Consider the following 21032-nt stretch of genomic DNA (forward strand, 5'->3'; position numbering starts at 1 on the left):
TTTTAACCTGCAAAAGTGATAAACTGGAGTTTTGGAGGTCGTTTTTAAGGAAAGAATTTACGACCGAGTTTATTTGTTCTTTTAAGTTAATGTAACTTCATAAAAGCTCTGCTATTTCTGAGAACTGATTTACGTTGATAAGATGTTAAGACATACTTTCGTCCGTTCTTTTAGTGTGAGCCTGGAGTTTTCCTCCAACCTTGGTCGTTCCTGGTCTTTGCTCCACACCGAGTGTCTCCCAGAGCTCTGTGCTGGGCCCCACCTACCTCACAGCACCGTCTACTCCTCCGACAACTACAGCGGGTATGAACCAGTGTGTCCATCTGTATTTACGTCAATGTATTAGTGCTTGTGAGTGTGTTTTATAATTTATCATCCTGTGTTCTTTGGCCTCAGGTGGACCAGAATCTCTATTCCTCTGCCCAACGCTGCTTTGACAGAGACTACTCGGTTCCGCTGGAAGCAGTCTGGCACCGGAGACGGCAACATGTGGGCCATTGACAATGGTAAGAACTACAAACAAAAATCATATGGTTCGAGGCTTGCGAGATTTGTTATTTTACAACATGGCTCCAGATTTTTTAATCGCATGTTCTGGGTTTGAGAGGGAGGGAAATGTCTTCTGACGGGCCTCCAGCTCCATCAACAAACTATCATGTTTCTTTTCAGTGTATATTGGGCCAGCCTGCCTTCGGTTCTGTTCTGGAAGGGGACATTGTTCCCGCACGGGCTGCAAGTAAGAGTCCACATTTTTATTACATCAAATAAAACCAAAATGAGTACACTCCTCCGTGAACGCCTTACAGGAGAGATTATCGTTCAAAATTAATCAAACAGTATCATTACGAGTTCTTAATGGATTTTCATTAACTCTGTCTGCTTTTTTTTATCATTTATATTCATTCTTTTTAACGTCTCCTTGTCCCCGGCTCTCCGCCTCTCTGTCACACAGATGTGACCCGGGCTTCAGTGGTCCAGCTTGTGAGCTGGCGTCCCAGACCTTCCCAGCGTTCCTGTCCGAGGGTTTCTCCAGCCCGCGCCTCTCCTCCTACCACAGCTTCTCCTCACTTCGGGGGGCTGAAGTCAGCTTCGGGTGCGGAGTGCTTGCGAGCGGCAAGGCTTTGGTCTTTAACAGGGACAGCAGAAGACACTTGGTCACAGCTCCACTGGACAGTTCCCAGGCCAGGTAATGCCTTGTAAACACTTATGCATCCACGTGCATATACAGTATACATGTGTTTCGCATCCAGACAGGCCGATTTTGATTCGGGTGACCATAAAGTAACATTAAAGTGTCTTGTTCTGTACTCCTGAATGATGTTGCAAACGATTAAGCCTGACATCTTTCCACTTCTCTGCTTTGTCCACCCGTATCTCCCTCATTCATTGTTCCAGTGCTCAGGGACGGATTTTGGCCAAAGCAAGGACTTTAGATGAGGGACGACATTAAAGGGGGCGGGGGGAGATGGAGAAGCACCAACAAAGTTAGATATGGCATCCGTGGTAGATTGATTATGCCTGCTGCGGATCTGTGTGGGACACCTGATGGTCGTATTTAATGCCAGTTTCCTGGCTGATTGAGTGAACAGCTGCCTGAAAAAAACACACTGCTAATGAAAACACAGCTCAACCAAGGACAGAAATGCTGAGGGGGCGGTGGATAAATGGAAGCCCAGATGATGAAAATTATAATAAATATCACAATACTTGTGCACGGCTGATTTGTCTGCAGAAATATTATAAGATAAAAGTAATTTACATGAAAACTGATTTGAACATTGACTTTGGAACTCATCTCATCCATCTTAGTTTTTACTTGTTACTTTTTCTCATCTAATCGCATCCTTTTTCCTTCATTGATCTCATTGGTCACTTTACCTTTCCTTCCCATTTATCGATTTGCCTCTTTTTCTCTGCTTGTATCTCTTCTTTTCCGTACACGCTTGTTTTAACCACAGGTACCTGCAGTTCACGCTTCGGCTGGGGAGTCGTAGTATCCTGAGCTCATGTCCTGCTCCTGATCAGCCAGGAGAGGGTGTCCTGCTGCATTACTCTTCAGACAACGGCATCACCTGGACCCTGCTGCGGCACTATGCCTACCAAGGTTTCCACGAGCCAAGGTACCTTCTTTGGGAGCTTGTTTACCTGCAATCCAGTTCTGTTAAAGTGATTTACTGCGACTCAGCTGCAGGGGAAAGGCTCTCGAGGGCCAAGTGGAGTCGAGTATCAGAATGGTGGCATGTCATTATGTATTCATAAATCATGCTTATACTGCCCAGGCACAATTAGTTTGAGACATTTTCTTCAAATGGACATCATTTGCAAACACCAGAATGTGTTTTTCCAAGATTTTAGTCCAAGAAAGAGCCTGAGTCACTTGTCAGGCAGCTTGTGTGATGAATTCCAGCTGACCTGCTTTGTTCTTGCTCCGCATGTGTATAAACTATATGTTTTGGTGCTCTTATACTTGTTGGTGTGTGGATATGACGTAAGTGCTGTTTATCCATCACAAATAAATAACAGGCGCCGGTAAGAGATGAAAGGTAAACAAATAAAAAAATCCACCGACACAATGTCCTTTTGTTTTACAAGCAGTATATTTTTCTTATTTTCTTCCCTGAAATTGTGGTTGTTACACTCAGAATATATTAGTGTCTTCCCGGAAAAAGTTCAGCCATTGCCACAAAGCATGATAAGCACCGGTTTTCCTTTTCTTATACTGGCCTTTGAGGCCGCTGAGCTTCCCAGTCGCATCCTGTTGTGCTGGTTTTAGTGACACATTTGCTGAATATCACACAGTGTATGTCACAGGTGCCTCATAGCCCCATTTCACTTACTAAAGTTATATGTTAAATTCACATGTAACATACATCCAAAAATAAACATGCAAGCATCCACTCATATACATCTACTTATACATAGTTCATACACATACATATCCCTGTATACACGAGGAGGGAGCATTACACAGAGAGGCCGGAGGGACATCTTCACACGCTTGAATGTGCTTCAGAACCATGAAAATGTAGATGTAGACGGGGCGGCAGTAGGTCAGGTGGTAGAGCGGGTCGTCCAATGATCGGAAGGTCGGCGGTTCGAATCCCGCTCCGTCCCAGTTTGCTGTCGTAGTGTCCTTGGGCAAGACACCTTACCTACCTTGCCCCGTATGAATGTTTGGTGGTGGATGGAGGGGCCGTTTGGAGCGATATGGCAGCCACGCCTCCGTCAGTCTGCAGGGCAGCTGTGGCTACAAATGTAGTTTACCACCACTGGTGAGAATGTGTATGAATGAATAATGATCTCTGTAAAGCGCTCTGGGTGCCTTGAAGGGCGCTATATAAAAAACCAAGTCAAGTCATTTAGACCTTTTCTTCTTAAGGCTGAATTATGCTTCTGCGTCAAAATGGCGCTGTGCCTACGGCGTGTGGTTTGGATCGACGCAGAGGACACGCCGTCACCTGCGCCGTCTCTGACGTGCACCTCCCGAAAATTGTAACTACGCGTTGAGGAGACGCAGACCACACGCAGACCGAGAGGGCTGTGATTGGTCCGTTTGAAAGCGAAGCATTTCCGGTTTCCGGTTTGAAGCAGTAGTGAACTTCCAGGGCTCTTTTCTTCGTTTATATGTGATTTTTTTTGTTTTGGTTTTTTGCACAATAGTTGTCCTTATTTCTTTGATTTACTGGGACCGGAAAAAGTCGGATAAACCATTCAGAAAAAGATCGCTAACTAGCGGCCGCGGGGGGTACTGCACCGCGACCAAATGGAGTGACGGAGAAGTCTGAAGGGTTCAGCACGGCGTCACGGCTGCGGCGTGTGCTCTGCGTTGGTGTGACGCAGAAGCATATTTCAGCCTTTAGTCGCCACAAAGTCCGGGACTAAATGCACTTGTAAAAAAGCCTGTAATAGTTATATCTGCCAATGTGCAGTCTGCCTAACCAATTGTTCCTGCATATGTTGGATTATCTTTTTGAAATGTCACAATTAATATTCAAGTCGCTATTTTGTTCTGCTGCAAACTGTGCTTTTTTTCTGTTTAAATTGTGTTTTTATATTTTGATTGTTGTACAGCGACCTTGAGTGCCCATGAAAGGCGCCTAACAAATAAAATGTATTATTATTATTAAGTTAGTTTTAAGCATTTTCTTCTCTTAATCAGGATTGTGTCAGTTGAACTCCCATCGGGTGCTCGTAAGTTTGGCGTGCAGTTCCGCTGGTGGCAGCCGTACCACTCAGGACGAGGCCACGACGTCTGGGCCTTGGATGAGATCAGCATGACCTCTGTGCTCTTCAACACCATAAGTCTCGACTTCAGCAATGTGCTGGACGTCACCCAAAGTCTCGGTTTCTATCTCGGCCATGTCCAGCCCTACTGCCAGCACGACTGGACTCTCAGGTATGTAATGCTCTGACACCATTATTGTCTTGTCTTGTCTGAGTAATTCCTTGAGCTGCGGGCCAGGTCGTGTTGTTTTGAATCATGCCTTCTCCTGTACAGGCCTCCTTCTCAGAGTTCAACAAGGTTCTCATTATTTTCAAAAAACAATGGGAGAAATGTTAAAAACATCAGTTCATGGCAGCTTGATCACCATTACCGCATCTGTCAAACAGTGATATCCCTCTTTCTCCGTGTTACGTTCCAGTTTCTCCGGTGAGCCCAGCCCTGGCTCCAGCATTCGTTATGTGGAAACTCAGTCAATGCAAATTGGAGCTTCCTACAGTCTGCAGTTCTCGCTGGTCATGGGTTGCGGGCGCGAGCCTTCTCCCCACATCGACACTCAGGTCCGACTGGAGTTCTCCACCAATCACGGCCTCACCTGGCACCTGGTCAAAGAGGTAAAGGTCATCTCTTTTGCTTAAAGGGCTCATGCATACCTTCTTTTGCGACTGACACTTTTTATAATCATCCTGTAGAGTGACACAGATATTTATTTGCGATCATGAATATTAATTTACCCACAATAATCTCAGTAATTAAATGTAAATAATGTGTTAAATATGACACTTTGTTTCAAATGAGAAATGATCACAGCTATCAGGAGACATTTGGCCGTGCTTGGATCAGCAAACAGATTATCTTCCTATGATTTAACAAAGATTGTCTACAATCTTCACTACTCATAAATATTCAGAAGTCGCCAGTGTATCTGCCAGGAGTTTTATTGCTTTTGAAATTGAATAGAGCAAAATGACTCTTCCATTAGTGCATTTTCTCTTATTCTCCCATGCGGATGAAAATCTGGCAAGTGCAGATTGTGACTCACTGAATGCTCTGTGGTGTTAATCCGTGTTCAGGGTCAGATATGCTGTAATCCTGAATTAGCCTTTTATGTGAATATATTGTGTGGCTGATGAAGCTTTATCTGCAGTACGCTGAAACGCCAAATGATTAATAAGACATAAAGCTAAAATGCTTAAAAGGGTCGAGTCCAAACAGTTGTTGGTAGTGTTTTGGGTATAGAAGCATCTAAATAATGTATCTTCAGATGGGCTTTAATCACTGTAGTCTTACAAGCAGTAGAAAAGACATCTGTCTGAAGGGAATCATTCAGTGTTCAACAAACCCTTGAAGAAATGAATAAAAATGTTACAACTTAAAAACAAAATGATGTGGGAATAAGATCTAAAATACTGGTTCACTTATAAAGATTTTATTTATTTTTTTAATCTAGGCCTGTCTACCCGGCATGCCTAGCTGTTCTGAATTCACAGCTCCCAGTGTCTACCACCCATCAGAGTTCAAAGACTGGAGACGTATCACACTGTCTTTGCCTCAGAAGACATGGTAAGAAGCACATGCATGCACCTTGTACAACAGATAGCAGAAGAAAAGATTTGCAAATTACCCTTTGGGATCACATGTCCTGTGATTGTAGCTTTATGCTGGATTTTGCAGTTAAAAAGCAAAATGTGGTTGTAAAGCGGCCAAATCCATTAGCAGAGAAGGAGAGCGCTAGGATGTATCTGCACCTAGCAGTAGCTGAACGTCCACGTAGAAACACACATCCATCTCACACACAGCTGTGTTTGCACAGCTGTGCACATCAGAATTGTCTTCAACAGAGTGAAAACATGTGGGATGCCTTTTTTCAAAGCACCAGATAACAATTAACATGCCACATTTTCCTTGCCACAATTTAAATTAACACCCATCCTCAAGCTCTGTGATGCACAACATAAAGTTGCTCATTTCCACTCTTTTATTTTTTGTTGTGGTAATGTGGTGTTTAACTTCGTTTTTTATAAGATAACATTTCCTTAAACTTGACTTCTGAGATGTCTCCTATGCAATCTAAAATGAATTTAAAAGGAGTGTAGCTTTACACATTTGGGCTTGTATTACATTGTAGAAGCTTGAAGCACTGCCAGAGGCCTGAGATTTAGACTTAGATTAATAAATATTGCCGGTTTTATGTTTGAAAACCAGTGTAACAGCTTCCAAGTCAGTCACCATGAATGAAACATAAATAAATGTGCTATTACAGCTTCTAGTCACATATATATCAAATAATCGCATAAATCACACTTTGACCTCCACCTCGCATTCATTCTGCTCCCCTAGCTCCTAAATTAAGCTGGTCTGATCTCCTGCAGCGTATGATGAGAGGTCACGGGGCCATGGCAGTTAATGGTAATAAAACAGTTGCGACCAGGTTGCTTGATCACCCGGCCGTCTGAGCTGACACAGGTCACCAAAGCCGCAGACCAGCAGACCTCTCATATATAATCCCTGAGGTTCCTCACCATCCACGCCCGGCTCTGCCGCTATTAGTCATTTCTGCACATCTCGCAAACAGTAGACATCTGTACAAACGTGCAGCTGAACTTCACACATTCGCAACAACAACTTGCGTTTGATATAGAGAAGGTGATTATATCATACGTCTGCATCTACATGCAACGCATTTTATCTTTATCTGCTCGGACTGTAGAGTGCTATGAGTGCTTAGACTTGGTGTCAGGCCGAGACGCAACGCAGGACTCAGATGCAGAGATATTATATGACAGGCTTTTATTGAATTCACCGGAGACCTCGGACCGAGTGACAAACAAATGGCTATAAATAAAACTAGACACTATACTCTCTGACTATAGAGAGAACAATAAACCCTGCCTATATAAAATAATTTGGCTACAAACACAAATCACTCTTAAAGAGATCTACCTAACCTACCTATGAATCTAAGCTAGGATATAAGTTAAAGGGGACCTATTATGAAAAACAGGTTTTCTCTTGCTTTAACATATATAAAGTGGTCTCTCCTCAGCCTGCCAACTCAGAGAAGGAGGAAAGCAACCAAATTCTGCAGTGTCTGTACAGCCGCCCGGATGAGCCGTCCAGTGTGATGTGGATCTACGAGCCGTTCAGATTTACATAGATTGGCCTCCGATGTGTGAAACCACGCCCACAACCAACTCCGCCGGCCGGAGCTTCCGGCATTTTTTCGTAGCGGTGTATCGCCTCATTCAGGCAGCCAATCAGCACAGAGCCTCATTATCATAGCCCTGCCCACTCAGAATCCCACATAGAGAATGAGGTTAGAGAATGGGACAATTAAGACATGGCTCAGAGGCTGAATTTCTAATGTATTTAGCAAAAACAATCAAAAGCTTGTTTTTAAGACATTAAAGGCCTGTTTAAAATAGGTATTAGATGCCATAATAGGTCCCCTTTAAAAAAAAAAAAATCACTCTTAACGAGGAATAAACAAAGGGCTATAAATCTAAGCCAGTGTTTCCCAACCCTGGTCCTCGAGGCACACTGTCCTGCATGTTTTAGATGTTTCCCTTCATCATCACACCTGATTCTAATTAATGGTCCTAATTAGCTTGTCATCTGCACAATTCTGTTGATGACACAGCCACTTGTATCACGGTGTGCTGAAGCAGGGTAACATCTAAAACATGCCGGACAGTGTGCCCCGAGGACCGGGGTTGGGAAACACTGATCTAAGCTGTGGTAGAAAATGTACAAACAAAAAAATCCCTCGTCACAAGGAACAAACAGCTTACTATGGCGATTACTACGGCTGTGGACATGGACCAAGGCTCTGGTGCAGGACAAGGACGAAGACACTCTGGGACTAGACAAGGGGAACACAGACTATCTAAACACATGGAGGGAAATAGGGGACAAGTGGAAACACTTAGGGCAATCAGACTGAGACACATGAGGAAGGACAAGTGACCTGAAACGAGAAGATAATTACTTTCCAAAATAAAACAGAAATGACAGGACAAAACAAACCCAAGACAATACAACCTCACCACGGTGTGAAACTTGGTATCTACTCAAAAAAATCATATTACCTTTTTTTTTATTATTCTTTGAATATTTTTGTGGGGTTTCAGTTACAGTAACTTTTGTAACTATATTTGCAGGTCCAGTGCAACGCGGTTCCGATGGATCCAGAACTACTACGGTGAGCAGGATGAATGGGCCCTGGATGACATCTACATTGGTCAACAGTGTCCCAACATGTGCCATGGACATGGCTGGTGTGACCACGGTCACTGCAGGTGAGACTTCCAGCCTGGGCCTGGTGTCGTCCTTTGATAGGTGCCAGTTTTGGGTACAGAGGGAAATCCTAGATCAGGGGTCGGCAACCCGCGGGTCATGAGCCGCATGCGGCTCTTTATCACCGCCCTAGTGGCTCCCTGGAGCTTTTTCAAAAATGTTTGAAAATGGAAATAGATGAGGGAGGGAAATATATTTTTTGTTTTCACAAGGTTTCTGTAGGAGGACAAACATGACACAAACATCCTTAACGTTCTCCAATGCTGTAAAAATGTGTAGAATAAATATTACATTTCAACATTTCTGTTAACGAAGATTTGAGCGAGTATTAGGGCCATGCAGGAGAAAAAATATTTATGAGGGGAAGATTTTATTTTATTGTGCACTTCGAGAAAAAAGTCGAAATGTCGAAATGTCGAAATGTCGAGAATAAAGTTTAAATGTTGAGAAAAAAGTCAAAATGTCAAGAAAAAAGTTTAAATGTCGAGAAAAAAGTCGAAATGTCGAGAATAATGTTGAAATACAATTTCGAGAAAAAAGTCGAAATGTTGAGAAAAAAGTCAAAATTTCGTGAATAAAGTTGAAATGTTGAGAAAAAAGGCGAAATTTTGACTTTATTCTTGAAATTGTATTTCAACATTAATCTCGACATTTCGACTTTTTTCTCGACATTTAAACTTTTTTCTCGACATTTCGACTTTTTCCTCGACATTTCGACTTTTTTCTCGAAGTGCACAATACAAAAAAATCTTCCCCTCGCAAATATTTTTTCTCTTGCATGGCCCTAATACTCTTCCGTAGAGGATTCAACGTTTCTTGGAGCGAATCATTTGCATTCATTGCCTGAATGTTTGCTCTGTAGCTCTGTAGAAGTTGTCGGGTAACAAAAAGAGTCATGTGGAAAGACATTAGCATGCTACATTTGCAGCCGAGGACCCAGTTATAACTAATATAGATACATGTGTTGCCTTCATTCTAAGGCTTATACAACTTTTCATTTTTGCGGCTCCAGACATATTTTTTTTTTGCGTTTTTGTTCCAATATGGCTCTTTCAACATTTAGGGTTGCCGACACCTGTCGTAGATGGATAAAAGCCTTATTTCTTTCTTTTTCCTCACAGGTGTGATGACGGTTTCTCTGGAACAGACTGCCAGCCCTCCTCCCCTCTCTCTTCTAGCGTCCTCTCTGACTTTGAGTCCCAGGATGCGCTGCTGGCCACATGGCAAGAGGTGATCGGTGGGGAGGTGGTCCCACCTGACATGGGCTGTGGGGTGGTCTCATCTGGATCATCTCTGTACTTCAGCAAGGTAAGAACGTCAGCACAGATGTTGTCTAGTGTTTTGTTTAGTTCACCTTTGGTAAAAAAAATAAATAAAATGAATGTAATTATGGTGAAATTAGATGATTTATGTCAAACTGATTTGCAGAGATTTAATGAATTTCTTATGGTTTTTTTCCCCTATTATTGAGCTTACAATAATTAAATTTGGCACATGGATCTTGTCATTGTCCCTGTGTATTTTGGCACACAAATACAGACAGATTGTCAATTTGTCTTGTGAAAAGAAACTTTTTAGAAGATGTAAATTTGGCAGAGGTACAGGTTTTCTAATCACTTTCCAGCCCTCCCTGCCAAAAACCGTCTGCCCTCTGAACTTCAATTTATCTCTGAAATAGTTCCCTGGAGTTATTGATTCTGATTGGACTGAGGATGAGCACCATTTTCAGGCAACTGCACATCTGTTGTCACATTTCATAGTGGCTACCAAATACGTATTCACAGATGCAACTCAAGGAAAACAGTATTCCAAGTTGCAACAATGCAGTCGTTGCAGCCTAGTCCTAAAATAAAAACAATTGGTAAAATATTTTGATCAACGTTAGTATTGATATAATGTGTCATTTATTTGGATTATTTCACACAAACTTAAAACACTTTTCAATATATCTGACAGCTCTTAGTTTACTATCCTTTACGTGACATATCTGGACGTGTGTGTGTGTTTGCAGGCTGGTCTGAGGCAGCTCTTGAGCTGGGACCTGGACACTGAATGGGCCGAGTTTGTGCAGTTCTACCTGCGGGTGGGTGGAGACTGGGCGGAGTGTAACCAGGCGGACAGCAGAGAGGAGGGAGTTCTGCTGCAGTACAGCAACGATGGAGGCATCAGCTGGGGCCTCATCGCTGAAATGTACTTCACAGACTTCACCAAGCCACGGTGAGAAACGTGGAACAAAAAGGAGAAAACTGATATTCATCATCTTTGCAGGTCGTATAAAAGAGATGTGTCTGAAACCTGTCTCCTCCTATGTGTAGCTTTGTCCATTATGAGCTTCCCTTGGCCTCCAAAACCCCCTCCACGCGATTTCGCTGGTGGCAGCCCCTTCACTCCGGGGAGGGCTATGACCAGTGGGCAATTGACGATGTCATCATTTTGTCAGAGAGGGAGAAGCACATCATCCCCATGGCCAGTCCTACTCTACCACAGGTCAGGAGTCAGTTTAAGAATGTGTTTTATAACCTGTAATTCAAGATCGTTCCTCATGGAGCGCCTTTATGTTACTCCTGAGACAGTATTTCATTTGTGATAATAGAAAATGTCAGCCAAACTGGCTTAGAAAAGAAATATATCCATTAGTCTTGAAAGAAATCCATAGTGATACAGACACTGATAAGTAATAACGGAAAACCTAAAGATTAGATCCTGTTGTTTCTTTCTACACAGAACTTTTATGAGAAGCCAGCATTTGACTACCCCTTGAACCAAATGAGCGTTTGGCTGATGCTGGGTAACGAAGGTATGGAGAGAGAAAGCAACAACAGTTTTTGTGCACCGACTCCCTCTGCAATGGTGTTTGGACGCTCTGATGGGGACCGGGTGGCTGTTACCAGAGACCTGGCCCTTCGCCCAGGCTACACCCTTCAGTTTAAGGTAAGTGAAGTTCCAGAAGCTCAAAATGTAGGCGATTGGTATGAATTAAAGTGATGACTTCTGTACTCCATGTATCTACCAGTTGAACATAGGCTGTGAAGCGGAGTTCAGTGGATCTGCCCCAGTCCTGCTGCAGTACTCCCATGATGCTGGTCGCACCTGGGCCCTGGTCAGAGAGGGTTGTTACCCAGGAACCCCGGGGACAGGGGTCTGTGAGGGCAGCAGCCGCGAGCTCAGAGAACCCACCGTCTATAACACTGGAGACTATGAACAGTGGACGAGGGTCACTGTGGTCATACCTCGTAATGTTGCAGCCAGGTAGCTATGGTAACATATGTAATTGGATTCGCTAAGATCTCTTAGTGCACTGGAATGTCTTATTTTTCAGAGACTTTTCAGTAGTTGCGGAATAGCACATCTGAAACCAATGTTCCTTTGTTATTCCATTTCCAAACCATCTTCTCCTTCCTGTTCCCAGTAAAACCCGGTTCCGTTGGTTCCAGGAGAGTAGTGTGTATCGAGATGCCCCACCATTTGCCTTGGATGGCGTCTACATCTCTGAGCCCTGTCCAAACCACTGTGGAGGACATGGAGATTGCATCTCTGGAGTCTGCTTCTGTGACATGGGATATACAGGTACCGCACAGTGACTGTGAAAGATGGAAAACTGTTGTGGGAAAACCTATTAAATGCTCTTTTATATTTTGGATATCTGGATTGAAACTGAGTACGTCTAAGTTACCAAGAATAAAACTTGAGAGATGAGTCAGATTTTAGTAAATTGAATTAAGCAGTAGCATGCAATAGGGTCACAAACACACATCAGGCGTCTTGATGCAGAATGACAATGAAGAAAAGGAAGCATAATGATTTTAAGGCATAAATGATGATTCATCCTTACGATTCTGGTAATGTCAGAGCTAATCTTTTAGGGGCAGAGTATCAGTCTGCACACTCTGCTCAGGCCAAGGCTAAATTTCCTCCTCACAGCAGTTTTGGTGTAATCCGAGTGGCCAAGGCTAAACTTTTCATCACAAAAACTGACCAAAAGGAATAATTCCTGTGTCTCTGTATTTCAATCCTTGACTCTGTTTTTGTTCTGTTTGTCTTTGTTATTGCAGTGGAGCAAGATAGTTGTGTCCCGGCAGTGGCCAGTCCTACAGAGCTCAGCGAGGGTTTTGAAGGGAAGCTGAGTCCACTCTGGCAGGGCATCACTGGGGGACTGATTGGAGGGGGTTGTGGCATCATTGGTGAGGGAAAGGGTCTTTATTTCAGTAGTCCTGGCCGAAGAGAAGCTCGCACAGTCCCTCTCGACACCACAAACACACGGTGAGAAAAAAAACTTGCATACATTTCTCATATTTAGCCACCGTGTTGAAGGTATGGAATATGAAATTCAGTTTTCACTCTTGTTTGGACACAGATTGGCGCAATTCTACATCCGAATCGGCAGCAAGAGTTTGGGACCCACCTGCACCAGGCCGCGCTCCCGCAATGAAGGTCATTTTCAAGCTATCTTGTTGTTATTTAATACTTACCTTTGTAAACTCCACGTTTTCCACGATCAGATGTTCAGTCATCCTTTCTCCTGTTGATCATTTTTGTGATTTGGCGAAAGCTGTGGACCTGAACATCTGATCTCTGTTGTTTGCTTATTTTCTGTTCATTTAGCACATTATGAATTTTTTTGCCTGTAGCACTCCTGAAGGTTATGTCTAATCATTTCATTTGCACCATGACAGCTCGTCAAGGCACCGGGCCACTTTAGAAGTTTTTTGTCCTCTTAAAACTACTTATGTCTGTACAGCAGCTACATAACATTTTATCCCATCGCGCTGTGGTTTCAGGTGTCGTTGTCCAGTTTTCTACTAACAACGGAGTCCGGTGGCAAGTCCTGAGGGAGCTGGACTTCAGTTCCTTCTTGGAACCTCAGGTGGTGACCATTGAGCTACCGCCTCCAGCAAAGACGTCATACACGGTCTTTCGATGGTGGCAGCCACAGCAAGGTCAGTGAAGTACTACTGAACACCACGATCACAGTACGTCTCAGTGTTGACTGATGGAATTTGCTTTCATGCTTTGCTTGGATTTGATTTGATTCCCTCTTTGCCTTGTAGGGAAACACTCTGCCCAGTGGGCTCTGGATGACGTTCTGATCGGTATGAACGACAGCTCCAGAACAGGTTTCCAGGACAAATTTGATGGCGCGACCCCTCTGAGGCACAACTGGTACCGTATTCAGGGTGGGGAGGTGACCGTGGACTGTCTGTCTCTGGACACAGCACTTACCTTCAACTCTGAAGCCATTGATAGTGAGTCACACAAACTTGATAGTTTATAAGCACATAAACAAAGCTTGGGGTAGTTTTATAGTTGCAAGACTTTATCAGCTATAGGGTGGGGTTGGCGAAAGGGCCTTTCTGTGTGGAGTTTGCATGTTCTCCCCGTGTTCCCTTGGGTAGCAATGTGAGCTACCCTCACAAAAACATGCAACAGTCCTGGGCTATACATGCCCCCTCTGGCCAACCGGGAAGCCAGATGGGGTGGGGAGGATCCGGCCGGAATAACTTGATCCTTCCACGTGCTACGTCCGGCCAGAGAGGCCCCATCCTGTCTGGTGAAAAGAAGCGGCCTGCTCACTCCTCAGGTTAAGGAGGAGACCTGAGCTCAGTGCAGGGCCCTCCCGGGGTCGGTAGAGGATGGCAATGCCCAGGACTGTCACTTAGGTAGGAGCACTGGGTGATAAAATGGGAAAAAATCGGGGATAAAAAATATACAAAAAAAAAAAAAAGCTATAGTTCAGAGATTCAGTACGAAAATATTGACTCGACACTCATGTTTCCTGATTAAGACCCCTAAAAGCTGGAGAGCATTCCCGGTATGTTTTTAGCATTTCCCACATAGAAAACTGGTATTTAGACTTAAGATCATGTAAATACACATGTTTAGGGTAAGTTAAATTAAAAACAGAAAATTCAAAATTTTCCCCACAAGTGGAAAAATGAGTAGAGATTAAAACTTAATTTAGACTAAATCAAAAAGACTGCTTTCACACAGTTTTCATTTGTTGACATTGACATAAGTTATTTTTCCTGGTAAGGGTGTTACGCATCCCTGCATTACGGTTTGAACCACCAATGAACCATGCTTTATTGAACAGAGCAAACCGAGTTGAACAACCTGCCAGGTATTTGACACAGTTTGGGCATTTATTGTAATTATAAATACTGTATGTATTTATGAACTTAAGCAAAACCAAAAGTGCTGCTTGGCAGGATGCAAAACGAGCCAGAGCTCAAACATGACCGAAACTACAAAAACATTACATGGCACATGGAAAAGGAAACAGCACCAGCAGTGAACCAGCAGTGAGAAAGGGAAAGACAAGACAAGATATACACAAGAGGCTTGACGAGACACAGGTGCAAATGATCAGGGCAGATGGGAACAAGGGAAGTCAAGACAGAACTGAAACACAAAGACACGGGCTTCAAAATAAAACAGGAACTAAATACCAAAACTGTGACAGTATTGATCTTTGCATCTAGTCTTGACTGGATTAACTTTGTGCACGTTAAAAATGAGCAATATCTATATCTAAGCTAGAAGCATTACAAATGATAATGTTGCTCCACAGCAGCTGGATGGATAAATTGAATAATAAAGTGATTTGAAAGTTAAAGTGAATTGATTTCACAGATCTTTGAATTCCACTGTATTATCAATTATACCACAGTCAAATTGCAGACAGAAATTGTTGTGAAACAGTGTGGCCTCTTGTGGACTGCAGTCAGGTTGCAATAAATGGAAAAATGAAAAAAGAAAAGAAGAAAAAATATAACTCTCATCCTAATTTTCCTTGTGCTTGCAGAAAAGCCAAGATATGCAGAAAGCTGGGACTTCGAGGTCACAGGCTCGTCTTTCCTGCAGTTTGAGTTGAGCATGGGCTGCAGCAAGTCCACTTCTTTCTCCCACGGGGTTCGTCTGGAGTACTCCACCGACTGTGGCCGTCACTGGTCTCTCATCACCCCCGAGTGTGTGCCCCCGGCCATCGGCTGTGCGGGATATACGCAGAGCTCGACCTATACATCAACCCAGTACAAGCACTGGAGGAGGATCACCGTCTATCTGCCCAGTGCAGCTAAGTGCGTACTGTTATAGCCCACAATGATCAGGCCAAACTTGTTTAATTCTGATGCTATTCGTTTTGATAACACGCTGTTGAATCTCTCAGTTCCCCCAGAACTCGGTTCCGTTGGATCCAGACCCACTTCACCCCGGGGGCAGAAGGGTGGGCTCTAGATAATGTCTTACTGGCCCCTGGTTGCCCCTGGATGTGCTCTGGACATGGTTTATGTGACAATGGACACTGCATGTAATGAAATCCGTCTTCTCCGTCCAACTAGTTTCAGCTTTTAGTTCATTTCATTCCAATTTCTGTCACTTCATGATAATGATTTAGTATTTTGTCTTATTCCTACACAGGTGTGATAAGGGTTACGGAGGGGCCCATTGCGTGCCTTTGTCCCCGCTGCCATCTGTATTGAGAGAGGACTTTAATGAGAACTTGCAGCAGGAGACCTGGCCGGAAGTGTATGGAGCGGAGAGAGGAACGCTGAGCGGAGAGCCTCTAAAATCGGGCACTGCCCTTATTTTCAAAGGGGTAAGGACGTTAAATATTAGCAGTAATTCATTCAGAGCAGAACCGAGCAGGATCAAAAAGTCCCTCATATCCTTGTCTGTTTGTTTTAAGGATGGTCTACGAATGATAGTGTCACGGGATCTGGACTGCACGCACACTCTCTACATCCAATTCTCCTTCAAATTCATCACTAAAGGTGCTACTTTGAGCTACATATTTTATGACTGATTAAACGCACAGAGTGCTGGTGTAACAGTTCATCCTGTCACTCTTTCTAGGTATCCCAGAGCGTTCACACTCAGTCCTGCTACAGTACTCTGTAAACGGAGGAATCAGTTGGCTGCTGTTGGATGAGTTTTACTTCCCAGCCTCCACAGACACTCTGTTCCTCCACCTGCCACTACCCGCCAGCGCTCAAACCAACGCCACACGTTTCCGACTCTGGCAGCCTTACAACAGCGGTGAGGGGGGGGACACTCCATAAAACTTGTCACATCTCATCTTATATTCCGTTAAAAAAAAATTCTAACACATTTTTTTTTCCGTTTCTCACACGCACAGGCCTAAATCTGTAGTTGTTAGTATGTAATCATATCAACAATAATTTGCCCTTTAGGTAAAAAGGAGGAGGTGTGGGTGATCGATGATCTCATCATCGATGGCAGCTCCGTGCACAACCCGCCGGTGGTGATGGACAGTTTTGATGACGGCCCCAACGAGTCAAACTGGCTCTTCTCTCCGGGTGGAAACACGGGCCTCTACTGCCCCTACCAGAAGGCAGGCCTGTAAGAGAATTTCAAATCAGTGTTTAAAAGAATTTAGAATAGAATAGACTTTATTGTCGTTGTGCTCAGGTTACAATGAGATTGGTTGGGATGTTCCCACCAAAGTGCAAAGGAAGCAAAAATAAGAGGAATAGATAAATATGAAAAGCACCGTATAAAAACATAAAAGCAATACAAACAATACAAAACTAACTCCCACATCATTCAAAAAAATACACCTGTTCTGTTATGTTATGTTATGTTATGTTATGTTCTGTTATGTTATGTTATGTTATGTTATGTTATGTTATGTTATGTTATGTTATGTATTATTTAACAGTCCGATGGCCCAGGGATAGTAGCTGTTTTTGAGTCTGTTTGTCCGCTGCTTCAGGACTCTGTACCTCTGTACCTCTGTACCTAAAAATGGCAGTAAAAAATATGTTTTTATCCTGGTTCATCCTTTGTATTTTTGTATGTTTGTGTGTGTGATAACTGCAGCGAGGAGGACGAGTCAGCGATGGTGTTTGTCTCCAGTGAGCTCGGAGAGCACTCCATTACCACCAGGGACATCGACGTAAACGAGAACACCATCATCCAGTTTGAGGTACAGGGGTTTCTCGACCAAAGCGACTGTCAAATCAAGCATTCAGTGTGCAAAGATCTGCTGCATCAGCTCTTGTGTGTGTTTTTATCCCTCCAGATTAATGTAGGCTGCACAGCTGAGAGCTCCTCTGCTCACCCAGTGCGTCTTGAGTTTTCCCGGGACTTTGGTGCCACGTGGCACCTCTTGGTACCCCTGTGCTCCGGCGGACCTCAGCCCTCCTCCCTTTGCTCCACAGAACTTCACCCTGCCAGCATCTATTTCCCTGGTACAACTCAGGGCTGGAGGAGGGAGGTCATTCACTTTGGGAAGCTCCGCCTCTGTGGGTAAGTGCTGCATGCATCCTCCCCATACCTGTCAAGTTAGGGATTCAAAAATAAGGGACAATTTCCGCCGCTGTCCCACCAGCCCGACCCTGGTCAGAGGTGTCAAAGGTATTCACATTCATTACTCAGGTAGAAGTATAGATACTAGAGTTTAAAAATACTCCTGTAGAAGTTGAAGTATCAACTCAAGTTTTTTACTCAAGTAAAAGTATAAAAGTACTGGTTTCAAAACTACTTAAAGTATAAAAGAAAAAGTAATTGGGGAAAAAAGCCATTAAGGACAAAAGCCATTGAAAATGAATGCATCTTAGTATAATGCAAATATATTAAAGAACCATATATGTGTACTATTGAGCATTAACATGTGTTTCAGAGAGCAGAAGATATGATGACTAGTTGCCTATAAGTATTGTAATGGTGCAAAAAGTCAAACTTCAGAGGCATGTTATCATTTATCCTAACCTTTATTGGAATGTACATCCAAGTTTAGTTGCAGGAATCTGAGGGAACGGATGTAAGAACAAAACTGGACCAGAACATCTGAAACAACCACAACCAAATTCACTCTATCCGGATGGAGCAATTTAACTGGATAGTTTTTTTTAAAAGGCCGAAATGAAATAGAGTAACGGGGCTGTTTTTAAAATGTAAGGAGTAAAAAGTACAGATAATTGCGTGAAAATGTAAGGAGTAAAAGTAAAAAGTCGTCTGAAAAATAATTACTCCAGTGAAGTATAGATAAGCAAAATTTCTACTTAAGTAAGGTAACGAAGTATTTGTACTTCGTTACTTGACACCTCTTCCCTGGTCCAGTATCCCTTACATTTTTAACACAGTTTTACAAGAAATCTAAAATAACTAACCGTCAACCACTTACAAACTACATTTATGTGCTCAAAATCTGATCGGCCGACATTTGTTGACACTGAAATGCTGTGGACATTCCTATGTATGTAATTCCTATAATAGAGCTGAAATGAAAACACAAAGGGGAATTAAACTATATGTATTTATTTTAAATATTTTCAGTTTATATACACATTGATTGTCTTCAAGTGAAACATTTACATCATCACTCATGTGGCTCTCTGGCATTCACTGACTGATACACGCTGGTGCTGCTGACGGACATCGTTCATTCCCCCCGTGAGACACTAAAATCGCACATCTTTCAGAAAGCTTAACTGAGCCCCATCCTCCTCCTCTTTAGGAAAGTAAATTTGGTTTCCCATTTTTAGAGATATTTACACCAAGTCTTCACTTTTTTGGCAGAAATGTCTTCTCTCTCATTACATCCATCCATCCCTCTGATTTGTTGTTCTGAGTTTGTTCCCGTTGTTGCCACTAACCTTGCAAGAACTGCAACCCAGGCTACAGCAAGGGGCAGTTTCTCACGAGGCTAATGACAATTCCGTTTGGAGAGGCACAGGAATTTTTTATTTTTTATTTTATATTATAAAACGGCAAATTTACGGAAAAATACTAATACGGGAGGACGGCGGGAAAGAAGGGTAAAATACAGTTGTTTCCCGGCCAAAACAGGAGACTTGACAGGTAGGATCCTGCCATTACAATAAAAGAAATACAACTTTCTATTTGACATGTCCACACATCACATTCTCCAATCCTTTATTTTTCTCTCTCTCTGTCTCACAGATCGATAAGGTTCCGTTGGTATCAAGGTTTCTTCTCCTCTGGCTCTGCTCCTCCGACGTGGGCGCTGGACAACGTATACATCGGCCCGCAGTGTCAGGACATGTGTCATGGCCACGGGACCTGCATGGGTGGCACCCACTGTCTGTGTGACCCCGGCTACTCCGGACCGGACTGCTCTGTCCCTGACACCCCCAACCCCGACTTCCTAAAGGAGGACTTTGAAGGTACAAACAACACAGAGACTAAGCTTAGGAGGAACTAAACCAATTGTTGCTGGTATTTGTCGACAAGGCAATTACTGCACTGATGAAGTGGTTGCAAATAATTTCAGAGAAACTGTTTGTTTGAGCCTCATTTGGTTTGCAGTCAGACTATATGTTAGATTAGATTAGATTCAACTTTATTGTCGTTGCACAGAGTACACGTACTGAGACAATGAAATGCAGTTAGCATCTAACCAGAAGTGCAAAGGAGCAGAAAGTGCGGAATGTACAGTGGTATAAAATAATGAGGTACAGTGTGTGCAAAGTAAGCAGCAAGTTTGTAAACTGTGACAAACAATGAAAGGATATAGTATGGAGGATATGTACAATCAGTACTCGAGTTGTAAAAAGAAATCTGGGGGGATGGTGGATTTTACCATATGGGGACATATAATTTGTGCTGATTACAAATAATATAATATATTACAAATAATAGCACTGACCAAAACACCTGCAGAAATACTGCAGGAATGACATAGCAGCAGTTAAATGCAGCCTTCTGTAAGCTTTAGATATCCACTGGGCTGACATCAAATACATCAAAACACAACAATAAAAAACAGTTTTCTGAACTTATCAATATGACTCTGTCCTTCACAGGATAAGTAAAATGGATCACTGCAAAAACTCAAAATCTTAACAAGAATATTTGTCTTATTTCTAGTTAAAATGTCTCATTTTAGTAAAAAAAAAAAAATCTCATTACACTTAAAACAAGACTCATCACTGGAAAAAACAACAATTTTCAGCGGTTTCAAGTAGATTTTCACTTAAAATAAGTAGAAAAATCTGCCAGTGGAACAAGATTTTTTTGCTTGTAATGAGAAGATAAATCTTTATCTTTATCTTCTCATTACAAGCAAAAAAAATCTTGTTCCACTGGCAGATTTTCCTACTTATTTCAAGTGAAAATTTACTTGAAACAGGTGAAAATTGTCAAATAAGTTATTTTTCTGGTGTTATTTTTCTGGTGATGACTCTAAATGTTGAAATAGCAGTAAAACCACATTCATTGATGAAATGACATAAGGGATGGAAAGGGGGGATGGCAGTTTTACAGGGGGGATGATTTTGACCGTTTTTATTTCAGGGGGGATGATTTGGACAGTTCTTATTTCAGGGGGGATGCCATCCCCCTTCATCCCCCCTCAACTCGAGTACTGTGTACAATACAGTAAAGTAGTAAATTATGCTGAGACTATAAGCATGAGAATATGCAGTACAGTAGTCCATGCTGCAAGCTCCATGTTGTTAAATCTTACATTTCAATGCTACATAAGATGTTTTTGTTTGTCTGCGTGTGTGTACATCCCACATATATGGGTGTC

The 21032-nt window shown here is 42.8% G+C and overlaps 1 protein-coding gene across 1 annotated transcript in view; it reads left to right on the plus strand.

The window, feature by feature from the left end:
• reln (reelin) overlaps positions 1-21032 on the plus strand; it is a 123450-nt gene that overhangs the window by 79869 nt on the left and 22549 nt on the right. Inside the window, exons 15-42 of the mRNA XM_061720959.1 lie at positions 175-303; positions 397-506; positions 670-736; positions 953-1186; positions 1959-2120; positions 4160-4396; positions 4644-4836; positions 5673-5785; positions 8383-8520; positions 9640-9826; positions 10530-10735; positions 10834-11005; positions 11243-11449; positions 11532-11767; positions 11928-12085; positions 12571-12778; positions 12873-12949; positions 13297-13455; positions 13567-13761; positions 15321-15594; positions 15684-15824; positions 15935-16112; positions 16203-16287; positions 16370-16552; positions 16708-16876; positions 17357-17462; positions 17559-17785; positions 19442-19665. Of these exons, the coding sequence (XP_061576943.1) occupies positions 175-303; positions 397-506; positions 670-736; positions 953-1186; positions 1959-2120; positions 4160-4396; positions 4644-4836; positions 5673-5785; positions 8383-8520; positions 9640-9826; positions 10530-10735; positions 10834-11005; positions 11243-11449; positions 11532-11767; positions 11928-12085; positions 12571-12778; positions 12873-12949; positions 13297-13455; positions 13567-13761; positions 15321-15594; positions 15684-15824; positions 15935-16112; positions 16203-16287; positions 16370-16552; positions 16708-16876; positions 17357-17462; positions 17559-17785; positions 19442-19665 (4775 nt within the window). The remainder of the gene's footprint in view (positions 1-174; positions 304-396; positions 507-669; positions 737-952; positions 1187-1958; positions 2121-4159; positions 4397-4643; positions 4837-5672; positions 5786-8382; positions 8521-9639; positions 9827-10529; positions 10736-10833; positions 11006-11242; positions 11450-11531; positions 11768-11927; positions 12086-12570; positions 12779-12872; positions 12950-13296; positions 13456-13566; positions 13762-15320; positions 15595-15683; positions 15825-15934; positions 16113-16202; positions 16288-16369; positions 16553-16707; positions 16877-17356; positions 17463-17558; positions 17786-19441; positions 19666-21032) is intronic.

This window comes from Cololabis saira, chromosome 5, assembly GCF_033807715.1.
Source record: "Cololabis saira isolate AMF1-May2022 chromosome 5, fColSai1.1, whole genome shotgun sequence".
Taxonomy (NCBI): Eukaryota; Metazoa; Chordata; class Actinopteri; order Beloniformes; family Belonidae; genus Cololabis; species Cololabis saira.